The sequence below is a fragment of the Tetrahymena thermophila genome (assembly GCF_000189635.1).
Source record: "Tetrahymena thermophila SB210 genomic scaffold scf_8254598, whole genome shotgun sequence".
NCBI lineage: Eukaryota > Ciliophora > Oligohymenophorea > Hymenostomatida > Tetrahymenidae > Tetrahymena > Tetrahymena thermophila.
Window position 1 is genome coordinate 215,804 of NW_002476369.1, and position 21,504 is coordinate 237,307.

General features: G+C 19.4%; 7 protein-coding genes across 7 annotated transcripts; 3 read left to right on the forward strand and 4 right to left on the reverse strand. All coding sequences in view use genetic code 6, as the record gives it.

Annotated features, from left to right (window-relative positions):
• Positions 1 to 1,012: 1,012 nt before the first annotated feature.
• Positions 1,013 to 1,399, reverse strand: TTHERM_00753570 (transmembrane protein, putative; the record flags this gene model as incomplete). Its single annotated transcript, XM_001018352.3, has 1 exon — positions 1,013 to 1,399. One exon carries the CDS (start codon positions 1,397 to 1,399, stop codon positions 1,013 to 1,015), a length of 387 nt encoding a protein of 128 aa, XP_001018352.1.
• A 2,760-nt stretch (positions 1,400 to 4,159) lies between these two features.
• TTHERM_00753580 (transmembrane protein, putative) lies at positions 4,160 to 4,546 on the reverse strand (the record flags this gene model as incomplete). Its single annotated transcript, XM_001018353.3, has 1 exon — positions 4,160 to 4,546. The coding sequence occupies one exon, from the start codon at positions 4,544 to 4,546 to the stop codon at positions 4,160 to 4,162; it is 387 nt and encodes a 128-aa protein (XP_001018353.1).
• A 2,494-nt stretch (positions 4,547 to 7,040) lies between these two features.
• Positions 7,041 to 7,379, reverse strand: TTHERM_000753599 (hypothetical protein; the record flags this gene model as incomplete). Its single annotated transcript, XM_012798194.1, has 1 exon — positions 7,041 to 7,379. One exon carries the CDS (start codon positions 7,377 to 7,379, stop codon positions 7,041 to 7,043), a length of 339 nt encoding a protein of 112 aa, XP_012653648.1.
• A 2,487-nt stretch (positions 7,380 to 9,866) lies between these two features.
• TTHERM_00753600 (hypothetical protein) lies at positions 9,867 to 11,225 on the forward strand (the record flags this gene model as incomplete). The annotated part of the gene is made up of 5 exons (XM_001018355.1): positions 9,867 to 9,890; positions 10,233 to 10,298; positions 10,696 to 10,838; positions 10,878 to 10,924; positions 11,128 to 11,225. The coding sequence occupies 5 exons, from the start codon at positions 9,867 to 9,869 to the stop codon at positions 11,223 to 11,225; spliced, it is 378 nt and encodes a 125-aa protein (XP_001018355.1).
• Positions 11,226 to 14,769: 3,544 nt separating this feature from the next.
• Positions 14,770 to 15,098, forward strand: TTHERM_000753609 (transmembrane protein, putative; the record flags this gene model as incomplete). The annotated part of the gene is made up of 2 exons (XM_012798195.1): positions 14,770 to 14,887; positions 14,956 to 15,098. Exons 1-2 carry the CDS (start codon positions 14,791 to 14,793, stop codon positions 15,096 to 15,098), a joined length of 240 nt encoding a protein of 79 aa, XP_012653649.1. The 5' UTR covers positions 14,770 to 14,790.
• A 1,222-nt stretch (positions 15,099 to 16,320) lies between these two features.
• TTHERM_00753610 (hypothetical protein) lies at positions 16,321 to 16,917 on the forward strand (the record flags this gene model as incomplete). Its single annotated transcript, XM_001018356.2, has 1 exon — positions 16,321 to 16,917. The coding sequence occupies exon 1, from the start codon at positions 16,414 to 16,416 to the stop codon at positions 16,915 to 16,917; it is 504 nt and encodes a 167-aa protein (XP_001018356.1). The 5' UTR covers positions 16,321 to 16,413.
• Positions 16,918 to 19,966: 3,049 nt separating this feature from the next.
• TTHERM_00753630 (transmembrane protein, putative) lies at positions 19,967 to 20,344 on the reverse strand (the record flags this gene model as incomplete). The annotated part of the gene is made up of 1 exon (XM_001018358.1): positions 19,967 to 20,344. The coding sequence occupies one exon, from the start codon at positions 20,342 to 20,344 to the stop codon at positions 19,967 to 19,969; it is 378 nt and encodes a 125-aa protein (XP_001018358.1).
• Positions 20,345 to 21,504: the final 1,160 nt, after the last annotated feature.

A 21,504-nucleotide genomic window follows, 5' to 3' on the forward strand; every position in this document is an offset into this window, starting at 1 on the left:
TTAGTATATATTATTCATATCGAATTTTTTTAATCAAAAATACTGGAAAAAAAACTTCAAGTAAAATTGAATATTTGAGTCAAAAGTCTTTTTTATTATTTTTATTACTACTTGGTGGAATATCAATATACATTATTTATAATATTGATAAAAAAATAAATAATTTTTTTACTTTTGAATAAATATTTATAGTAAAATGCAATTTCGATTTACAATTAACGAAATTTAGTGTTTTGATTTAATAAAGATATATTATAATAAACAAACAAGCTTTTTTGAAATTTATTTAAATTTTTTATTAAAATTCAGACAAATTCATTTTTTTCCTTCAAAATATCTAGAATTTTTAAAGAATTTACTTACTTTCATTGAAAAAATATTAATAAAGTTTAATTAAAATAATTTTCAAATATTCCATTATTTTTCTAAATTAACAGAGTAAGATTTTCAAAATTTAATCTAATTTTTTTTAGTGAAATATTTTTCTAAATTTCTTTTAATATTAATTATCATAAGCCTATCCAAAATTAAAAAGGTACTTAAATCTATTGAAATAAAAGCTTGAAAAATGAAAAATAGCTGTACTCTTAAAATCAATTCACATAAGAATTAATTCTTATCATAAAGTTTAACCTCTATTTTATTTTATTAATATTAAATTTCTTTCTAATCAAATAATTTTAACTTGTAATAAAATAAATACTTTTTTTTGAAAAAACAAACACAACAAATAAATTTGATTAATGATTTAAAGATTTAGAAAAAATTTAAGATTATTTTTATTTGTTTTATGATAAACATGAAATTATAATTTATGTCTTGATACTTATTTATTTACTTAATTTAGATTAATATTTTTTAATTTATTTAATAAATTAAATTTTTCTAGTAAAGGTTTGAAATTAATTAAAAATTTTTAAAAATAAATTTGTATTAATCTTACAAAATAAATAAATACCTAATAATACATCAATTACATTAATGATAATTAAAATTATTTAAATTTATTATTTCAATGTTGTACAAACAAAACTGAAACTATGACAGCCAAGAGAATGAAAGCGAATGAAATAATTCCAGAGCTCAAACAAATGTCAAGTTAACTTCCATATTATTAGATACTAACGATTGTGCTATTTTTAGCGATGGGTAAACATGATTGATCAAAACAAATTTTCACTCCACCCATAGTTTATGATTTTAAATCTCCAATACAACTTTTTAAGCAAGTATCAATATCAATCTTTGAATTTCTGCAAGGAACAATATTCTCGGAAGTGCAAGTGACTTTTATGTTATCTGTGCAATTATTAAACTAGTTTATTTAATCTTGACTTATGTAGGCATTAACAGTATTAATAGCAACAAAAGCAAGAAACAATAAGGCAAATTATTTCATTTATTTTAATTAATTAATTTAGTTAATTTATTTTTGTTTTGTATTAATTGATTATTTTTATCAATTGAGTTAAGAAAACAATGCTATATATATAAATCTGTAAAATTAATAAACAAATTAGATATTTTCTTAAATTTGATTAATAAAGAGTAAGATAACTTGACTTTAATTAAATAGATTTCTTAAATAGAGTTGTTATTTACCATAAAATAAAACCCAAATTAATTGACTGTATGTTACTTAATAACAAATAGATAGTATCTATTTTATTATTTCAATAACTTTTAAACAAATAATAATATATAGGAAAATAGGTAGGTAGGTAACCTGAAGAACGAACGACCCCTAATTTTAAACTCGATATAAAAATTTCATTCAAAAATAAAATATTATATCCAAAATATAAATTTCCCAATTTATTTATAGATCAATATATAATAATAAATAAGAAATAATTTTTATATTTGCCAATTAGTTAAAAATAGTAAGCTTGAATTTATTGTAATTAAAAATTTTAGAGTTTTCAATAAATAAAAAGATACAAGTAGTAATTTAATTGAATCCCAAGTTTTAACTGCTAAAGATTTTATTTAATTGTAGGATATTTATGTAAAATATTATATATACAATAAATTATTTTTTTACATCTTACATTACAACTAGTAGATTGGCTTGAAGTTGACTTATTCGAAAATATTTATTTAATTTAAAAATAAAAGAGATGATTCTAGAAGTTAATGAAGCAAGCAATTAGATGCTAATACTAATGTAAGTTATCTAATAAGATTTGATTTTTAAAAATAATTACATTAAAGTTAAGCAGAGTGACTATAAGAGAAATTAAAGAATTTATGATTTTTATTGAATGTAGTGATGTAAATTCAACTAATTACATTTCTCCAAAAAAGTTTTAATTAAGAATTCATTAGGGATGTATGATTTGTTTGCATAAAATAATGATCAAAGTTAAAAAAAGATGATGTCCTTATATTAAAATATATAATTTAAAAAGTTTTATTTAAGTATTAGCAAATGAGAAATGTACTTACTTTCTTACTTAAAATTGAATTTTTATAAATTATGAAATAAAATAATCTTATCAATTATATTGAATATATAATATTTATTTCTTTAAAAATTACAAAAAAAACTTTATATTTCAAAGTTTACCAATTAGAAATCCTGTTTAAGCAAACAGTGAAATTATTTTAGATAATTAAAGCAAACAAAAAGCAAAAAGCAGAGGAAATACTAATATATAATAGTTAATAAGAATTTCTCTTAATATATAGGAATAGATTTAGTTAAGCAAGAATATGAATTTTAAAGAAAAATTAACCCATATATTTTATGTAGATCAAATAAAAGTAAATATATAGATAGATATACATGCAAAATAAGAGATTTTTTTTCTCAAAGATCAAAAGTTTTTCAAATTATCCATTTTTAATTATGGAAACAGGTATTATAAAATATTTTTTTAATAGAAAAATACAATCAATCAACTAATTATTTATTTTCATATGGCAAAATAAAAATTGATTGTTTAAAAGTATTCACATCAACGAAAGAAAAGACATTTTTGAAATGTAAGGTAAATAATTGTTATTTTTAATACCACAATATCTGTAATTTAATTAAAAAAATACTATTTAAAATAAGTGGATAACAAATTGTAGATTTAATTAATCAGAAAAACCTTAGCAAACAAATTTTAATAAAAAATTTATAAGAGAAAGTATCAATTTTTGGTTTAATTTGTTACCATAAATATTAGTTGTAAGAGAAAATAAGCAAATAAGGATAGTCAATCCATTTTCAATTAAAGAAAGGGGTATTATAAAATATTCTTTGAATAGAAAAATACAATCAATTATTTATCTATTTGTTATAAAACAAAATAAAAAATTGATTGTTTAAAAATATTCACTTCAACGAAAGAGAAAACATTTTTGAAATGTAAGGTAAATAATTATTTTTTTTAATACCAATATCTGACTGTAATTTAATTAAAAAATACTATTTAAAATAAGTGGATATACAAATTTTAGCTTTAATTAATCAGAAAGAAAAACCTTTGCAAATAAATTTAATTAAAAATTTATTAGAGAAAATATCAATTTTTGATTAAATTTGGTTACCATAAATTAGTTAAAAGAGAAAATAAGCGGATATAGATAGTCAATAATAAAAGAAATATATTTTAGTTTAAGAAAAAAGATTTTACTTAGATTCAAATTTTCCACACACATAGCTCACTACTTTGCTTACTAATTTTGAAATATTGAAACAAAATATAAATCTGCCAAAATATATCACCAAATATTTATTTGTTTTTATTTGTAAAAAAATCTAAATTTAAATCAAAAGTTAAGTAAATTAGTAGCAAAGTAAGTACTAATTAGTTTAAGTTAATCAAATTATTTGTAAAAATTGTAAACACAATTAGTTAATCTTTGAGCAAATTATATTAAGAAGTTTTAATTAAAAATTTATACTAAAATGGATTTATTTGTAATTTTTGTTTTATTATTTTTATTTGTTTTATGATAAACATAAATAAAATTATAATTTATGTCTTAATACTTATTTATTTACTTAATTTAGATTATTTTTTTTAATATATTTAATAAATTAAATTCTTTTAGTAAAGGTTTGAAATAAAAAATAAATTTGTATTATTAATCTTACAAAATAAATAAATACCTAATAATACATCAATTACATTAATGATAATTAAAATTATTTCAATTTATTATTTCAATGTTGTACAAACAAAACTGAAACTATGACAGCCAAGAGAATGAAAGCGAATGAGATAATTCCAGAGCTCAAACAATAGCCAAGTTAACTTGCATAGGTTCTGACAGTACTCTACGTGCTATTTTTAGCATAGGGTATACATTAATCTTAATAACAATTATTTACATCACCCATAGATAGAGTATTCCAATTTCCATCAAAACAATAATCTAAGCAATCTTCAACTTTAGCCTTTTATTTTAAGCAATCAGTGTTGCTTCTATCGCAAGGAAGTTGTATTTTTTCTGTGCAATTATTAAACTAGTATATTTAATCTTTACTTATGTAGGCATTAACAGTAGTAATAGCAACAAAAGCAAGAAACAATAAGGCAAATTATTTCATTTATTTTAATTAATTAATTTAGTTAATTTATTTTTGTTTTGTATTAATTGATTATTTTTATCAATTGAGTTAAGAAAAAATGCTATATATATAAATCTGTAAAATTGATAAAGAAATTAGATATTTTCCTAAATTTGATTAATAAAGAGTAAGATAACTTGAATTATTAATTGAATAGATTTCTTAAATAGAATTGTTATTTACCATAAAATAAAACCCAAATTAATTGACTGTATGTTACTTAATAACAATAGATAGTATCTATTTTATTATTTCAATAACTTTTACACAAGTAATAATATATAGGAAAATAGGTAGGTAGGTAACCTGAAGAAAGAACGACCCCTAATTTTAAACTCTATATAAAAAATTAAAATAAAAATTTCCATTCATTTTTGAATACCATCGCATGTAATCCACCCCCCATCCCCCCAGATATTCAATGTAAAATATTATATATACAATAAATTATTTTTTTAATTCTTACATTACAACTAATGAATTAGCTTGAAGTTTACTAATTCGAAAATTATTATTTAATTGAAAAATAAAAGAGATGATTTCTAAAAAGTTAATGAAGCAAGCAATTAGACGCTAATACTAATGTAAGTTATCTAATAAGATTTGATTTTTAAATATAATTACATGAAAGCAAATAAGCTAAGAATATTTAAGAATCTATTAAAAGTATTTGTCAAAAATTATAAAAGTAAAGCTAAAAGTTTTTGACTGATAGATTCTAGATACTTTTTAATGAATAAAAAGATCAGATTGTTTCAAATTTCAATTTTTCTTCCACAAACTAAACTAAGAAAATATATATATAATATATCTTTTTTAATTATGAAATATGATTAAATAAAATATTTTTTTTTAAACTATTATTTTTTATGATATTGTAGCATCATGGTTTGCTTGAAGCTGATCAACTTAAAAACTATTATTTAAAGGAAAAATCTAGCATATTTTAGTTAAGCAGAGTGACTATAAGAGAAATTAAAGAATATATGATTTTTGTTGAATGTAGCGATGTAAATCAACTAATTACATTTCTACAAAAAATTTTTAATTAAGAATTTATTAGGAGTGTATGATTTGTTTGCATAAAATAATGATCAAAGTTAAAAAGGGATGATGTCCTTATATTAAAATATATAATTTAAAAAGTTTAAAAGAGTAATAGCAAATGAGAAATGTACTTTCTTACTTAAAATTGAATTTTATTTCTTTTCTGTTTTTATAAATTATGAAATAAAATGATCTTATTAATTATATTGAATATATAATATTTATTTCTTTTAAGATTACAAAAAAACTTTATTTTTCAAAGTTTACCATTTAGAAATTCCTGTTTAAGCAAACAGTGAAATTATTTTAGATAATTAAAGCAAACAAAAAGCAAAAAGCAGAGGAAATTCTAATTTATAATAGTTAATAAGAATTTCTCTTAATATATAGGAATAGATTTAGTTAAGCAAGAATATGAATTTTAAAGAAAAATTAACACATATATTTTATGTAGATCAAATAAAAGTAAATAGATTGATATGCATGCAAAATAAGAAATTTTTTTTCTCAAAGATCAAAAGTTTTTCAAATTATCCATTTTTAATTATGGAAACAGGTAATAAAATATTTTTTTAATAGAAAAATACAATCAATCAACTAATTATTTATTTGTCATATTGCAAAATAAAAATTGATTGTTTAAAAATACTCACTTCAACGAAAGAGAAAACATTTTTGAAATGTAAGGTAAATAATTGTTATTTTTAATACCACAATATCTGTAATTTAATTAAAAAAATGCTATTTAAAATAAGTGGATAACAAATTGTAGATTCAATTAATCAGAAAAACCTTAGCAAACAAATTTTAATTAAAAATTTGTAAGAGAAACTATCAATTTTTGATTTAATTTGGTTACCATAAATTAGTTGAAAGAGAAAATAAGCGTATATAGATAATCAATAATAAAAGAAATATTGTTTGCGTTTAAGAAAAAAGATTTTACTCAAATTCAAATTTTCCACACACATAGCTCACAACATTGCTTACTAATTTTGAAATATTGAAACAAAATAATAATCTTCCAAAATATATCACCAAATATTTATTTGTTTTTCACCAAGTTAGTGGCAAAGTAAGTACTAATTAATTTAAGTGAATCAAATTATCTGTAAAAATTGTAAACACAATTAGTTAATCTTTGCACAAATCGAATGAAGAAGTTTTAATTAAGAATTTATACTAATATGGATTTATTTGTATTTTTTGTTTTCATGCGCCATGTAAATAAATCAAAAATAATCAGATATGATTTCTTAAATTAAATATTAGAATTAGATAATTAATTAGTGTCTGTCTTTTGTGAGGTTATTAATTTTTTTTCAAAATTCAAATTTTCCTCTTCTCTTTGTCATTCTTTTTAATCATAAATTAGGTTAACTTTTAAAAAGTATCCTCCAAAATATAGGTAGCATAGATAAATATATCAGCATTATCTATTAATGCTAATAAATATCATAGATAGTTAGTTATTTATTTTTAAAAAATTAAAATGTGAAGTTTGTTTGTGATGTTATATATATATATATAATATCCAAAATTTAATTTTAAATAAAATTATTTTGTTTTTAAAATTAAATCTTGGATATTGAAAAGCAAGACATTTATTTAATACTAATTTGTGTATATTGATAAATAAGATTGTCTTTATACTAATAAAATCAAGGTTTATGGATATGATTTAAAATATTTAGTAGGGGAGTTGTTTGTAACATTGCTAATAAAGTATGTAAAGCTTCAGGGTATTTATTATTGGATTATTCATCTTGAGTAAGTTCAAACTTTATTATTCTTTCTATTATTGCTCTTCTTTTGCTATTATTGTTGAATAAAATGATTCTATTAACTTACACACATAATTGGCTACTCCAATAAATATTATAATGAGAAACTGCTTCCTATTTTTTTGAATTATTTGAAGTCTTCAAATCTTACTCCTTAAACTAAAGCTCCATTCCTATCTATGAACTCAAAGGGATTATTTTAAGTTAAATATTAGAAGACAATCAATTTATCTTCATTTATTTTCTAAAATTGACAAATATATCCTTAAAATATAGAAGAAAATCTTTTTTTTTTAGTTATTGAAGCAAGCATTAATTCTTTTAGCGCTTCTTCATCTGCTTAATTAATTTCTTAACAAAAAACTAATTTATATATAGGATTTCAAGTATTAAATAAATTCTTATGAATGTTGAAAAGTAAGAATTTAATTTCTAGATTTGTTTGCAAAATGTTAGCTAAATAATTTTATTATTATTAAAAAATATTTATTATTTGATTTTTTATTATAAATATGTAAGTAATTTCAGATATTAAATTTTTAATCTATAATATAGCTAATCCTGTAATTGTACAGATCGTGATATTTCATTTAATTTTTATGATTTAAAGCTAATTTTACACTTTCTATTTTTTACTTTAAGAGAGTTAATACCTATATAAAAATATCTGATTAGCATAGTAAGTAAGAGGTTTTAAGGTTATAATGTAATTAATAAATGGATTTTATTTGGTAAGTGTTTTGTTACAAAAATAAAATAAATAAAGAGCTTCAAGAAAGCTAGTAGAAACAAGCATCTGTGTAAGAAAAAAGATAAGTTCAAATATGTGGTTGGTTGATTTACTGTAATAAAGTAGGCAAATAATTATCAAAAAAGATAATAATCATTTTGTTTAAAGTCGTTTCTCTATTTCTTGAGTTTAGATGTTATCACATCAAAGTATGTATATCTCTTTCTGATAAATAAATACCTTGCTAAATAAATAAATAATACCATTTTTTTCAAAATTTTTGAAATCTAAAAAACTAATTATGTTTCGATCTTTTAAGAAATATGTAATTTATATTACAACTTGCTGATTTGATTTTTACAAACTTAGAAGCTCTTATTTGAATGAAAAACTATCTTATTTTAGGTAGTTAAATTGACCAATCAAATCTTGCAAAAACTTAAAAAAGTAAAAAAAGTAAATGACAAAGATTTATTTGTAATAATACTACAGCAGTATTAATAATTTCAATTCTTTTAATAAAAAAAGTAAAAGAAATAAGAAATTTTAATTAAGAATTTATTAGAAGTAGATAGATAGATATTTCTTTCCTTCAAATAATCACAAAAAATCTTGCAATCAACCTATTAAATATACAATGTAACAACAATTTTATATAAAAAGAATATCAGAAAAAGTGTTTACTCAAAATAAATTTTTCAATTCTTTTATCTGTTTACTATAAAGAATATTAAAATGCAGTTTAGCTATAAACAACCGTTCTTGTTTAAAATAAAAAATACCATATTTTAGGTAATTAAATTAAGCAATTAAATAGAAAAACTAATAAAGTATGTGATCAAGATTTTTGTTGAAAATACAGCAATATAATTAAAAAAAGTAAAAGAAGTTAAAAATTTTAATTAAGAATTTATAAGGAATAAATAAATAATTCTTACCTTCAATTAATTGCAAAAATTAAAAAAAATCTTGAAATCAACCTATTAAATATATATCAGAAAAACTATTTGTTTACACAAAATACATTTTTTCCATTCTCTTATATGCTTTTATAGATTGTGAAATAATTTAATAAAAATAATTCTATTGACTATTGAGTAATTATAAAACATTTTAACAATTAAACACATATTTAAACACAAAAAGGAAGTAAGTAAGGAATATGTTTTCTAAAATTAAAACTAATAAACAGAAGAAATATTATTAATAATAAATAAATAAGACTTTTTCTTAAAATATAGTTTGATCCTATTATTATCACAGAAAAGCAGAATTTAAAATGTAGACTTTTAAGAAAAATGTGATTTGTACTGTACCCATCAGATGATACTAGAAAAATAAACTAAGAAATACAAATAGAAAATTTTTTATTCAAAATTTGAATTTTCTTCATTAAATAAAGTTAATATAAAATATTTTTTCAATATTGATTAATATTTTTTTAAAGACTACATTAATAATTGTTAATTTACCATTTAAAAATATTCATTTCAACAAAAAGCAAGTGAAGATATATATTTTTAAATGTAAAGTAAAGGTTTTTTAGGATAAACCCAAATCATTTTAACTAAATAAAAATACTTTTTAAATCACAAATATAAATATTTTATGTTTAATTAATAAGAAATACCTATATAAATATGCGTGTTAAAATTAATAATTTGTGGGGGAATTTTTTAATCAACGAAAAAGCTTGAAGAAAGTTAGCATCTCTGTAAAAATATCTTAATTAATTAGCATGGGAAGAGATTTAGAGGTGAATGTAATAAATAAATTTTGTTATGTAATTGTTTTGTTATAAGAGTAAAATAATTAAAAAGCTTCAAGAATACTTATAGAAGCAGCTGTGTAAGAAAGAAAACAAATTCAAATATTGAAAAAATATTTGAGAAAAAGCATTTACACAAATAAATTTTCCATTTTTTTTTTGTTTTTTTAAATTATGAAATATTATAATATAAATAATTTTATTGAGTAACTATAAAATATATTAATTAATTCATAGTTTAACAATTAAATATTCTATTTAAACACATAAAGAAATGTATTTTATAAAATTAAAACTAAAAAACAGAAGAAATATATATTTTTATTCATAAATTAGTAAGACTTTTTCTAAAAATATAGTCTTAATCCTATTACTGTCGCTGTAAAACAGCATCTCTAAATTGTAGACTTTTAAGAAAAATTTGATTTTCCCCATCAGATATTAAACAAAAATAATCTTAATAATTAGAAATTCCAAAATTAAGCAAAAATTTTTATTCAAAATTCTTGAATTTTCTTCATTAATTTATCACTTTTATTTATGGAAGTAGATACTTTCATTTATTATTTTTTTAAAGATTGCACTAAAAATGTATCATTGTAAACTTGCCATTTAAAAGTATTAATTAGAACAAATAGTGGAGATATTTTGAAATATATGGAAGAAAGAGTTTGTTTGTTAGAATAAACACTTATAATTTTAACTAAATAAATAAATAAAGATACTTTTTCAATAGAATATAAAAATTGTAAGCTTAATTAATTAATAAAAAATATCTAAATAGGTATTTTTTAATTAGAGATTTTTAAGAGACAATTTACAATGGGGGGATTTTTAAATCAATCTGAAAAAGCTTCCACTTGCAGAAAATTTCTATTAGAAGAGTGATATCCTCTATAAAAATATTAGAATTAGCATGGCAAGAGACTTAGAGGTTATAAGGTAATAAATGAAGTTTGTTTGGTAAGTGTTTGATTATAGGAGTAAATTAATTAATTTGCTTCAAGAAGGCTAATAGAATTAGTTATGTAAGAAAAATAATTCAAATATGTTGTTGATTTATCAATTATGCATATAATTGTTTCAAATCGTTTGATTTTTAAACAATATCATTAAAAAGATAAATAGTATTTTATTTTGAAAAAAATTGCATCATTAATCTTGAAAGGTATTTATCAGAAAGAGAGAGATTAGTTTTGACGAAAATAGCAAAATAAATTCAAAAAATTAGAAGTGTGGTTGTAAACAAAAAAAATATCTATTAAGCTTAACTAAGTGATTATCTTAGATTCAAATATTAATTTCATCATTTCTAACTATCAAACTTGAAATATTAGATAAAATAATTTGTATAAATATTCGAAAAATCACAATTAAAAAGTGTATTTATTTATTTATTTATTTATTTATTTAAATATAAATGATAAATAAATTGATTAAGATATCTAATAATCAGTAGAAAGCTTAAACAAAGAAAATATTCTAAATTCAATATAACTTTTATCTTATATTAGCACAATTTTACTTTAAAGTCATTAGAATATTCAAGTATAAGTATTCAAATTTTTGGAGATAATTTATTAAGCCTATTTAATTTGAATATTTTTTTACCTAAAAATAAATACAAGTAGTAATAAAAATTTTAATTAAGATTTTATAAGAATTATGAAATTAAAACCCAAAAGCATGAATCAAAAATTAATTAAAATATCAAGCTTGGTTGAAGTTTTTATTAAAAGAAAATTTTAACTCCAAATTTCAAAAAATTACAATCTACTTTAGTAATATAATCTAATTTATAGTTTATTCATAAGTTAATTTCTTGCATCTTAGCACAACACGCAAGCATTTAATCCATTCTAGAAGATAAAATTTATTAATATTATTTCAACTAGTTAATTTAAATTTTACTAACCAACCCAAAAAGTTCTTATTTAAATGAAAAACTATCATATTTTAGCTCATTAAATCAGCAATAAGTATAAGTTAAGCAAAAGTAAATAACCCAGATTTTTTGTTAAAAATACAGCAATATAAATTAAACTAATTATATTAAAAAAGTAAAAGAAATAAAAAAGTTTAAGTAAGAATTTATAAGTAGTTGATAGATGGATAGATAGATACTCTTTTCTTTAAAGTAATTACAAAAATTAAAAAAAAGTTTGAAAAAATATGTAACAAGAATTTCATAGATAAAGTACATGGGAACATCAAAATAAATTTTTTTCATTCTTCTATTGAATAGTAAATACACATGTACAGCAATTTCATAGAAAAAGTACATGAGAAAAACAAAATAAAATTTTTCCATTCCTTTATTATATTATAAATTATTAAAGTATATAATACAAATAATTTTATAAAGTATATCTAAAACATTTTAACGCAATTTAACATTCTTATTTTAACGCAATAAAAATTTTATTGAAGAAAAGCAGCAACTTTTATTTGTAGACTTTTTAGAAAAATTAACAAATATCTTTTGTATCCATCAGATAGATAGATATTAGATTAAAATAATCATAGTTATTAGAAATGCAAAAATTATAATTTTTATTCAAAAGTTCTTCATTAATCTATCGTTTTTAATATTTCGTTAAGTAGATAATATCAATTTTTATTTTTTTTAAGATCACATTAAAAATTTCTCATTTTAAATTTGCCATTTAAAAATATTCAGTTGAATGAAAAGCTAGCGAAAATAATTTTGGAATGTAAGGTAAATTTTTTGTGGAGTAAAAACTAATTGTTTTAAGTTAATAAAAATACTTTTAAAGTGATAAATATATAAATTGTAAGCTTGATTAGGAAGTAATACTTAAATATGCAAGTTTTAATTAAGTATTCGTAAAAAAGAAATAATATAGGGGGATTCTTAATATCTTTGAAAACAATCTTCCTCTTCTTTAAAATTTACAAAATTTGTTGGTTATCATTTAATATTTTTTGAAAAAAAAAGATATTACCCTCCAAGTAAAGTTAATTTTCCAAATTCTGATTTATGACATTAGGATATTTTTATAGAAATAATCAAATAATTCTCTTTTACGAACAAAAATTTGCACTTCTTACTTTCCTTATTTGCCATAAAATATAAGCAAAAACTAAATAAAAGAATAGGGATAGCTTCTATTTTGAGTAATATTGTTTACTCATAAGAAATGCATTTATTTTAAATTCAAATTTCAAAACCAGCTAGCTACCCTGCTTACTACTTAAAGAAGCATGGCAATAAAAACTAATTTCATTCAAAATATACAATCAAATATTTATTTGTTATTCGTTAATAACTTGTGATCATAAACTTACAGTATAAGATCTTATTTAGAATTTAAGTAAATTTTGCTGCAAATTAAAATTAGTAAATAAGCAAAATACTAATTTAGATCAAAGTTATTGTTCAATTTAAGAAGTAGAAAAATTATAAATGCAAATTCATTTAAATTACTTCTAATCATAGAAAAATAAGTCTTTAATTAAGAATTTATAAGAAAAGCGAATATTTATATTTTTTGACTGTAACATATATTAATTAAATAGGAAAGCGTAGTAAAAGATATCAAATGAACAGAAAAAGTAATCAAAAGAATCTTAAATGATTATGATTAATTTATTTTTAGTCAACTAAATATAAATCTCATTTCAATTGTACGATGTACTAATTTTTTTATTTTTGTAAATGGAACAAGAGCAAATTAAAACAAATTATACTTATATGCCAATAATAAATAAATTATATCTAATTTATAATACACAAATAATTAAATAATAGATTTATTTTAATTATTAATAAGGATTTATTTACCTGCTAATCTTTAAATTTGTCTATTTTTATTAACTTTTGAAGTAAAAATTTCAAAATGTATGAATTTCTTTAGAATTAAATTCTGCTTTAGCTTGTTTGCTATTGATAAGCAAGTAGGGTAGTTATTAATTTAGTAATCATAGAAGTAATTTAAAAATGATAGAAGATTTTTTATGTAATATAGTTAATAAAAATAAAATTATATTAGTAAATTTTGCATATTTTAGAATGTGCCATATGTTCTAATTTTAGTTACTATACTTGCTTCATGAATAAGGTTTGAATTTCTATTTTAAATATATATTTAAAAATCATGTAGATAAATCATCATTCATTTTGAGAAATTTAAGATTTTAAGAAGATTCAATATTTTTAATAGACAAAATTTATTGAGATTTTAAAGAAAAATATAAAGTAGAATTTTTATTTTATAATTAATTAAATTTAAAGTTCTAATGAAAAAATTTAATAATATTTTAAGTTTGAAAGGAAAGGACTATGTAAAAAATCTTAGAAAACATTTTTGTGGTCTAAACACATTAATTAGACAGAGTTAAATACAATTAAATAGAAAATTTATTATTTAGAATTAGTTTTGCTCACAAATAATCATTTTAGATTATCTCACTAAATATTCAAATATATGTATTTACAGCTGTAGAATTTAATTATTTTTCTATCAGCAATTTTTATTAGATTTATTTGTAAATTATAAATGAAAATTAAAATCTATTCCAAAAACTAATAAATAGACTATCTATCTTAAAAAATTAATATATGTATTTATATTAAGTAGTACAAATTGTTGTCGCATAAAAATATTAACTTAACTTTTTTGCGCTTTAAAAAATGAATTTATGATACTAATTTTATTCAAAAATAAAAAGACTCTTTATGGTATCTGTTTTTATAGTAGCAATATTTAATTAGAGTATTTATTAATCTAAGAGAAATTTTAGCTAATTAGATTATGAATATTAAGATATTGATTGATCAAATAAATATTAGACTCTCTTTCTATCTTTACTATTTATATTCTGATGAGGAAATATAAAAAGATATTAATCATAATTTTTTGCTATTTATAATATGATGAGCGGTAAGATATTGGTCTAATAAATATCACTTTCTTCTTTAATTAATCTAATTATTTATAATTTTAGCTGTTAAAATTTATTTTTATTATGTAAATTAGACATTATTTTTCTATTTTCAAAATCAATTATAAACGCATTACTATTTGTTTTTTATTAGCAAATTAAGTTAGGAAAATAGATAGACAGATACAAACAAACAAACAAAGATAGCAATCAAATTAACTTTCGCTTTATTAATTAAGATAAATAAATATATAACCTAATAATTTTGAAGAAAAGAGGTTTAATATTCTTTAATGATTTTTCTCATATAATATTATTATTTTTCAAAAATATTTTGAAATGAAACTTGTGAAATGTTTTTATTTATTTTGTGTATTAATTCGATTATGTCAAAAATGATAGATGATTATTTTATAAGTTGTCAAAAAATTGAAATTTTATGCGGTATCAGGGGAATAATTTATATTACTTTGTACTTCTAGTATTTTAATATCATTCAAGTGTATTTTAATTTTGATTATACTACTATTACCTTTATTTATAGCTATAATTAATAAAAAACGTGCAAGTCAAATTAATTCAAAATTTTTTAATAGTTATGTAATAGTTGCTATTTGAAAGCTAATATTATTAATTACTATTTCCTCTTAACTATGAAGCATATTTATAAATTCTTAATCAATTCATTAGTTAAGCTGGTTTACCTAATATCTAAATATAATTTTGTCTATAAAGGACATCATTATTTAAGATATATAATATAATTTATTTTTATTATTCAAGTTGTAAAACTTAATACTTTTGATAAAGTTTTAATCACTCAATTTAAAAACTTTGAAAATTGAAGATAATAAATTTTTTAATATAAATTATTTTGAATAAGGTATGAATGAATAAACTAAATACCTTAACCAATACCAATTTATTTATTATTATATAACTCCGTTATAAATTTAATTTTTAATTCCAGTAAAAAATAAACTTCAATTTTAGAAAAGTAATGCTCGAATTAAAAAAGAAATTAGTTACCAACTCAATGAATTTTTAAGAAAAAACACTTAACTAGAACCTTAACATATATTTCAATAAGTTTTATTAATGATAAAAGTAAAAGATAATAATTTTGTTAATTAATTATCAGCCAAAAGCTAAATTTGAAGAAAATAAATTAGACAAGATTAATATTTTTTTCCATAATTTTATACTAATTTCATATCAAAGGTTAAATTAGAGTTTGCTAAAATAATATGCGAGTAATTGCTATTTATAAAAACAGTATTTATAAATATTTTAGAATTATGAAGAGCATTAAATAATTAATTAAATTTTGAAATTTTATGCTTCTTAAATACGTTTTATTAATTTGACTAAGCGCAACGCTTTAGAAATATTTAATTACTTTTTTCTTATCTATTCTTTGATTTTATGATTTACTTAATAATATTAAGTTACATTTATAAAAGCTAAATATATAATAAATTAAAATAAGTTACAAATTACAATGATATTAAATTTCTTTAAAACTCAAAAATGGTAATATTTATTTTAATAATTAAAAGATAATTAAATATTAAAACATAAGAAAGAATCTACTAATATTTATAAGAAATCAATGAGAAGATTTGTCTTTACTTTACTCTGTATAATTTCCTTAACAACGATAAAAGCTTAATTTGATGAACCTTATGAGGATATTTTAAAAGTTCTTGCATGCTTACAGGCTCCAGAAGTATCTATATAATGCGAAAATACAGATTAAGCTTGCATTGATGAAATGGAATAAGTAATTCTTTGTAGTAAAAATTGTAATGAAAATCCAAATTCCTTTAATGCAGTTGCATAATGTATTAAATCTTAATGTAAATTTAAAATTCAAAAAATATAAGCTTCTATTGATAAATAAGTTGAATGTATGACCTTATTCAAACCATCAATAGATCACTAAGGCCAATTGAAAAATCAAACAAACATAGAAAAAAGTATTGATCAGCTTGAGAAAAAATAATAAAAGGATCATCAAATTTTATATGCTACTGAATCAGAATAAATCAGTATATCAAATACTATCTCTCTATCTTTTGCTCTATTATCAGCATTTTTAACAATTTTATTTTGAAATATATTTATTTTATTTGTGAATTTACGAAAACTATTTTATGACTTGTAACAAAATTAATAATAAAAAAACAAAAAAAAAAAAATTATTTTCAATCATTTAAACTTAAAACAAAAAGCGAAAAATGAAATAATAAATGATTATTTTTATAACACTTCTAGGATTAAAATTCTTGTGTGGTGTTACCGCAAGAATAGTAATCAAAGAAATGCTTAATTAATTTAGTTGTTTGCATAATGTTAAAATTAAAATGGAATATAAAACTTTTTCAAAAAATTAAAAATGATTTTAGGAAATATATATATATATGAAATAAGGCACGCACACATAATTTTTTTAAAAAATAAAAAAATATTATATAAATTTAAAATTATTATTCTACTAAATGTATATTTCTTACTCAAGAAATAATTTTATATGAATAGCTATAATTAATTATATATTTTTTCTTTAATATTTAAAAGTAAAAATTAAATTGGTGATGAATGTATATCAGGTTTAGGTTCTGCTTTAGCAAATAGCCCTAATCTCTCTAAATTGACACTTAATATTGGGTAAAAACAAACAGTTTATTTATTTGTTTTGGATTGTGATATTTTTAATAAAAAAAATGAATTTAAAACAAAAAAACTCTTTTAATTTATTTATGAGCTTTTTATTTAATTTATCTTTCTTTTTCTTTTTTCTTGTAAGTACTGTTTTTCTTCTTCTATGTTTCTTAATATAAATAATTTTTTTATTTTTAAATTTTGCTTTTATTATTATTAATTAATTCATTTCTTATTATTTCATATTTTCTCTTCAAAACTTAAAAATGACATTAAATTGGTGATGAAGGTACATCAATCTTAGGCTCTGCTTTAGCAAATTGCACTAATCTCTCTAATTTGACACTTTATTTTTAGTAAAAACAATCTATTTGTTTTGGATTGTGATATTTTTAGTTTTAAAAATGAATTTAAAAAAAAACTTTTAATTTGTTTATTAGTTTTTTACTTGATTTATTTATCTTTTTCTTTTTATTTTAAATATGTTTTTTTTTTCTATATTTCTAAATTTAATTCATTATTTTATTTTCAAATTTTGCTTTTTTTTGAATTAATTCATTGATTTCTTATTATTTCATATTTTTTCTTCATTTTTTCCTTCTAATTAATTTTTTATTTTTTCTTAAATATTTAGAAAGATACAATAAAATTGGCAATAAATCTACATCAGGCTTAGGTTCTGGTTTAGCAAAGTGCACTAATCTCTCTAATTTGACACTTTTTATTTGGTAAAAACAGCTTATTTGTTTTGGATTGTGATATTTTTAGTTATAAAAATGAATTTAAAACTAAAAACTCTTTTAATTTGTTTATTAGCTTTTTATTTGATTTATTGTACTTATGTTTTTTTTTTATCTCTCTTAATTTAAAATTTTGCTTTGATTATTATTAATTAATTAATTTCTTTTTTCTTTATTTTTTTCCTTCTAACTAACTCGTTAATTTATATTTTTTCTTCAATATTAAAAAGTCACAATTAAATTGGTGTAATTGGTGCATAAAGCTTAGGTTTTGCTTTAGCAAATTGCACTAAACTGAATATGTAAGGTAAAAACAATTTATTGTTTTAGATTACTATATTTTTAGTTGTAAAAATGATTAAAAACAAAAAAACTCTTTTACTTTGTTTATTAGCTTTTTATTTGATTATTTTTTGTTAATTTTTTATTATTAATTTTAAATATAATTTTTAATTAAAAAATTTTATTTTATTTAATTTTTTTTAGTATTTAAATTTAATTTAATATAATATAAAAGTGAAAACTAAATCAATAAATCATAATTATTGAAAGTAAAAAGCAAATATCTTAAATCAAAAAGATTAGTTGCCTATAGAGTATATTTGTATTGATGATAAACATGTGGTGATAAAATTATGATTAAATATTAAATATTGGAATAATAGAAAATAATATACTATATTATATATCTATTTGTATATGGATAATTTAATTCAAAATATTGATTGATTTATTATTATTTTTATATTTAAAATTAATTTTACATCATACATAGTAAAGAGTAGATCTGTCTCAGCCATTAAATAAAAAATAGTTATCCTAACCTCACCAATCAATCCATAAAAACCTGTTATTGTGAGTATAAAAAAAGGGGGATTGAATTAAAATACCCCTTATATATTATATAAACATAATTAATATTATTAATTTTGAGGACTTAAAACATAATGACATCTTTATTCTAAATTAAATTAATATTTTAAAGATTTATATAATGGCTTAGATTAAAGTATTTACAGTATGTAAGTGTATTTATTAGACTTTTAATTAAATTTAAATACTTCGTATTATACTAAAAGACTTCGAATCAACAATGTCAAGGCTTCAAATTAAATTTAAATAAATGATTAATCTAAATAGTATCACTAATTTATTGATTTTTAAAAATGAAAAATATTGCTAAAAAAATATATTTTATTACATAATAATTTTGAAAAATGTGCAATTAAAATATAAAATAGTATTTTGGAGGTTGTTTATTAATGCTTATCATATTTATTTTTTGATTTTTTAAGATATCTTTTTACTAAAAAAGCACATATTTATTAAATTTTAAATAAACTGTCTTTCGATTAATAGTCATAGATAAATATAAAAGTTATTTGATAAGTTAACTAATTCATTTTCAAATATCTTATATTTATTAATTAAGTAATACTAATCTTCTTTTTAAGGAGTTAATTAATTGAAATTGTGAAGTCAATAAAATATCAATTTGTTCCAAAAACTTTTCTTATTTAAATTACAATTTCAACCCATATTTTTATTGGTGTTAGTGAGCGATAATATAATTAAATAATTAATTAATTATAAAGACTTTAATAATTATTTTAACAAATTTCTTTTTCGTTTATGGAGATAAAAGTTTAAAATAAATAAACATATTTGTAAAATGCTGGAATTAAATTAGACATAATCTTACAAGATATAAACCCTATAAAACATCTAATACATTTAATAATAGTTTAAGTTATAATTATCTCAATAGTTTGCTAATAAAGTAGAAACTATTGTAACTAAAAGAATGAAAGCGAATGAAAGAACTCCAGAGCTCATGCATGAAATAACATTGTTACTATAGGTGGTGACATTAGAATTTCCACTGTTTGTAGCAATTGAAGTACAGTTTGCTTTAAAGCAGGGAAGCATAGAATCAAGAGTTTAGTTATACAAAGTATAGCAATTACCGAAACAAATTTATAATCTGCCTGCAGTAGCTGTGCAAGATTAATCATTTGCGCATGTAGAATTGTTCTTTTATGTGCAATTACCAACTCTGTAAAGATAATCTGTAGGACTTTGAGCATTGACTGAAGCGATAGCAACAAAAGCAAGTAAAACTAAGGCAATGTATTTCATTTTTATTTATTAGTAAATTTAATTGTTTTTTTTTTATATTAATATATTATTTGTAATTATAGGTTCGAAAAATACTGGTATTTATAATGCTAAATCTGTGAATAAATGATTGTAATCTTTACATTTCTTTTTTTATAATTTACTTATTATTTTTCTTTAATTGAAAAAGCTTGAAACTGACTGACATATGACTTAACTAAATGTAATCAATAATAGCCAAATTAAATCAAATTTAATATTACAAATGCCAAAAAAATTGGAATTTAAAGTGGCTATTATATTAGATATGTAAATATATTTTTCAATAAATAAATCCGGCAACCACACAACACAAATTCAATCTGTGATAGTCAAAAATTTTTTTTTATTGGATCTTAATTTATGAAGGTGTGAAATCTTCTATAAAAATGTTAGAATTAGCATGGTAAGAGGTTTAGAGATGATAAGGTAATAAATGAAATTTGTTTAGTAAGTTTTTGGCTATTAGTATAAAATCATTAATTAGCTTAATGTAGGCTAATAGAAGAAGCTATGTAAGAAAAATAAAAATTCATATATGTGGTTGATTTATCAATTACGAATATAATTATTTCGAAGCATTAGATTATTAGGTAATAGAGTTAAATAGTATTTTATTTTGAAAAATTTAGAAAAAAATTTTACCATTAATCTAGCAAGGTATTTATCAGAAAGAGGTTCGCTTCGATGCGAAAATAGCTAAATAAATTAAAAAAATTAGGAAGGTGGTTGTAAACAAAAAAATAATATGTTAAACTGAACTAAGTGTTCATCTTAGATTCAAATATTAATTTCATCATTTCTAAATATCAAATGTGAAATATTAGATAAAATAATTTATTTTATAAGGACTTAAAAAATCGCCATTAAAATGTTTATTTATTGTAATATATATGATAAATTAATTGATTAAGATATCAAATAATTAGTAGAAAACTGATACAAAGAAAAAACTCCAAATTCAATGAAACTTTTATTTATTTGAGTACATTTTTATCTTAAAGTTATTAAAATATTAAAGCGTAATAAGAAAAATATTAAAATTAATTTTAGGATATAATTAATAAAGCCTGTCTCGTTTGAATATCTTCAGATGTTTATATAAAAATAAACATAAATTGTAATAAAAATGTTCATTAAGA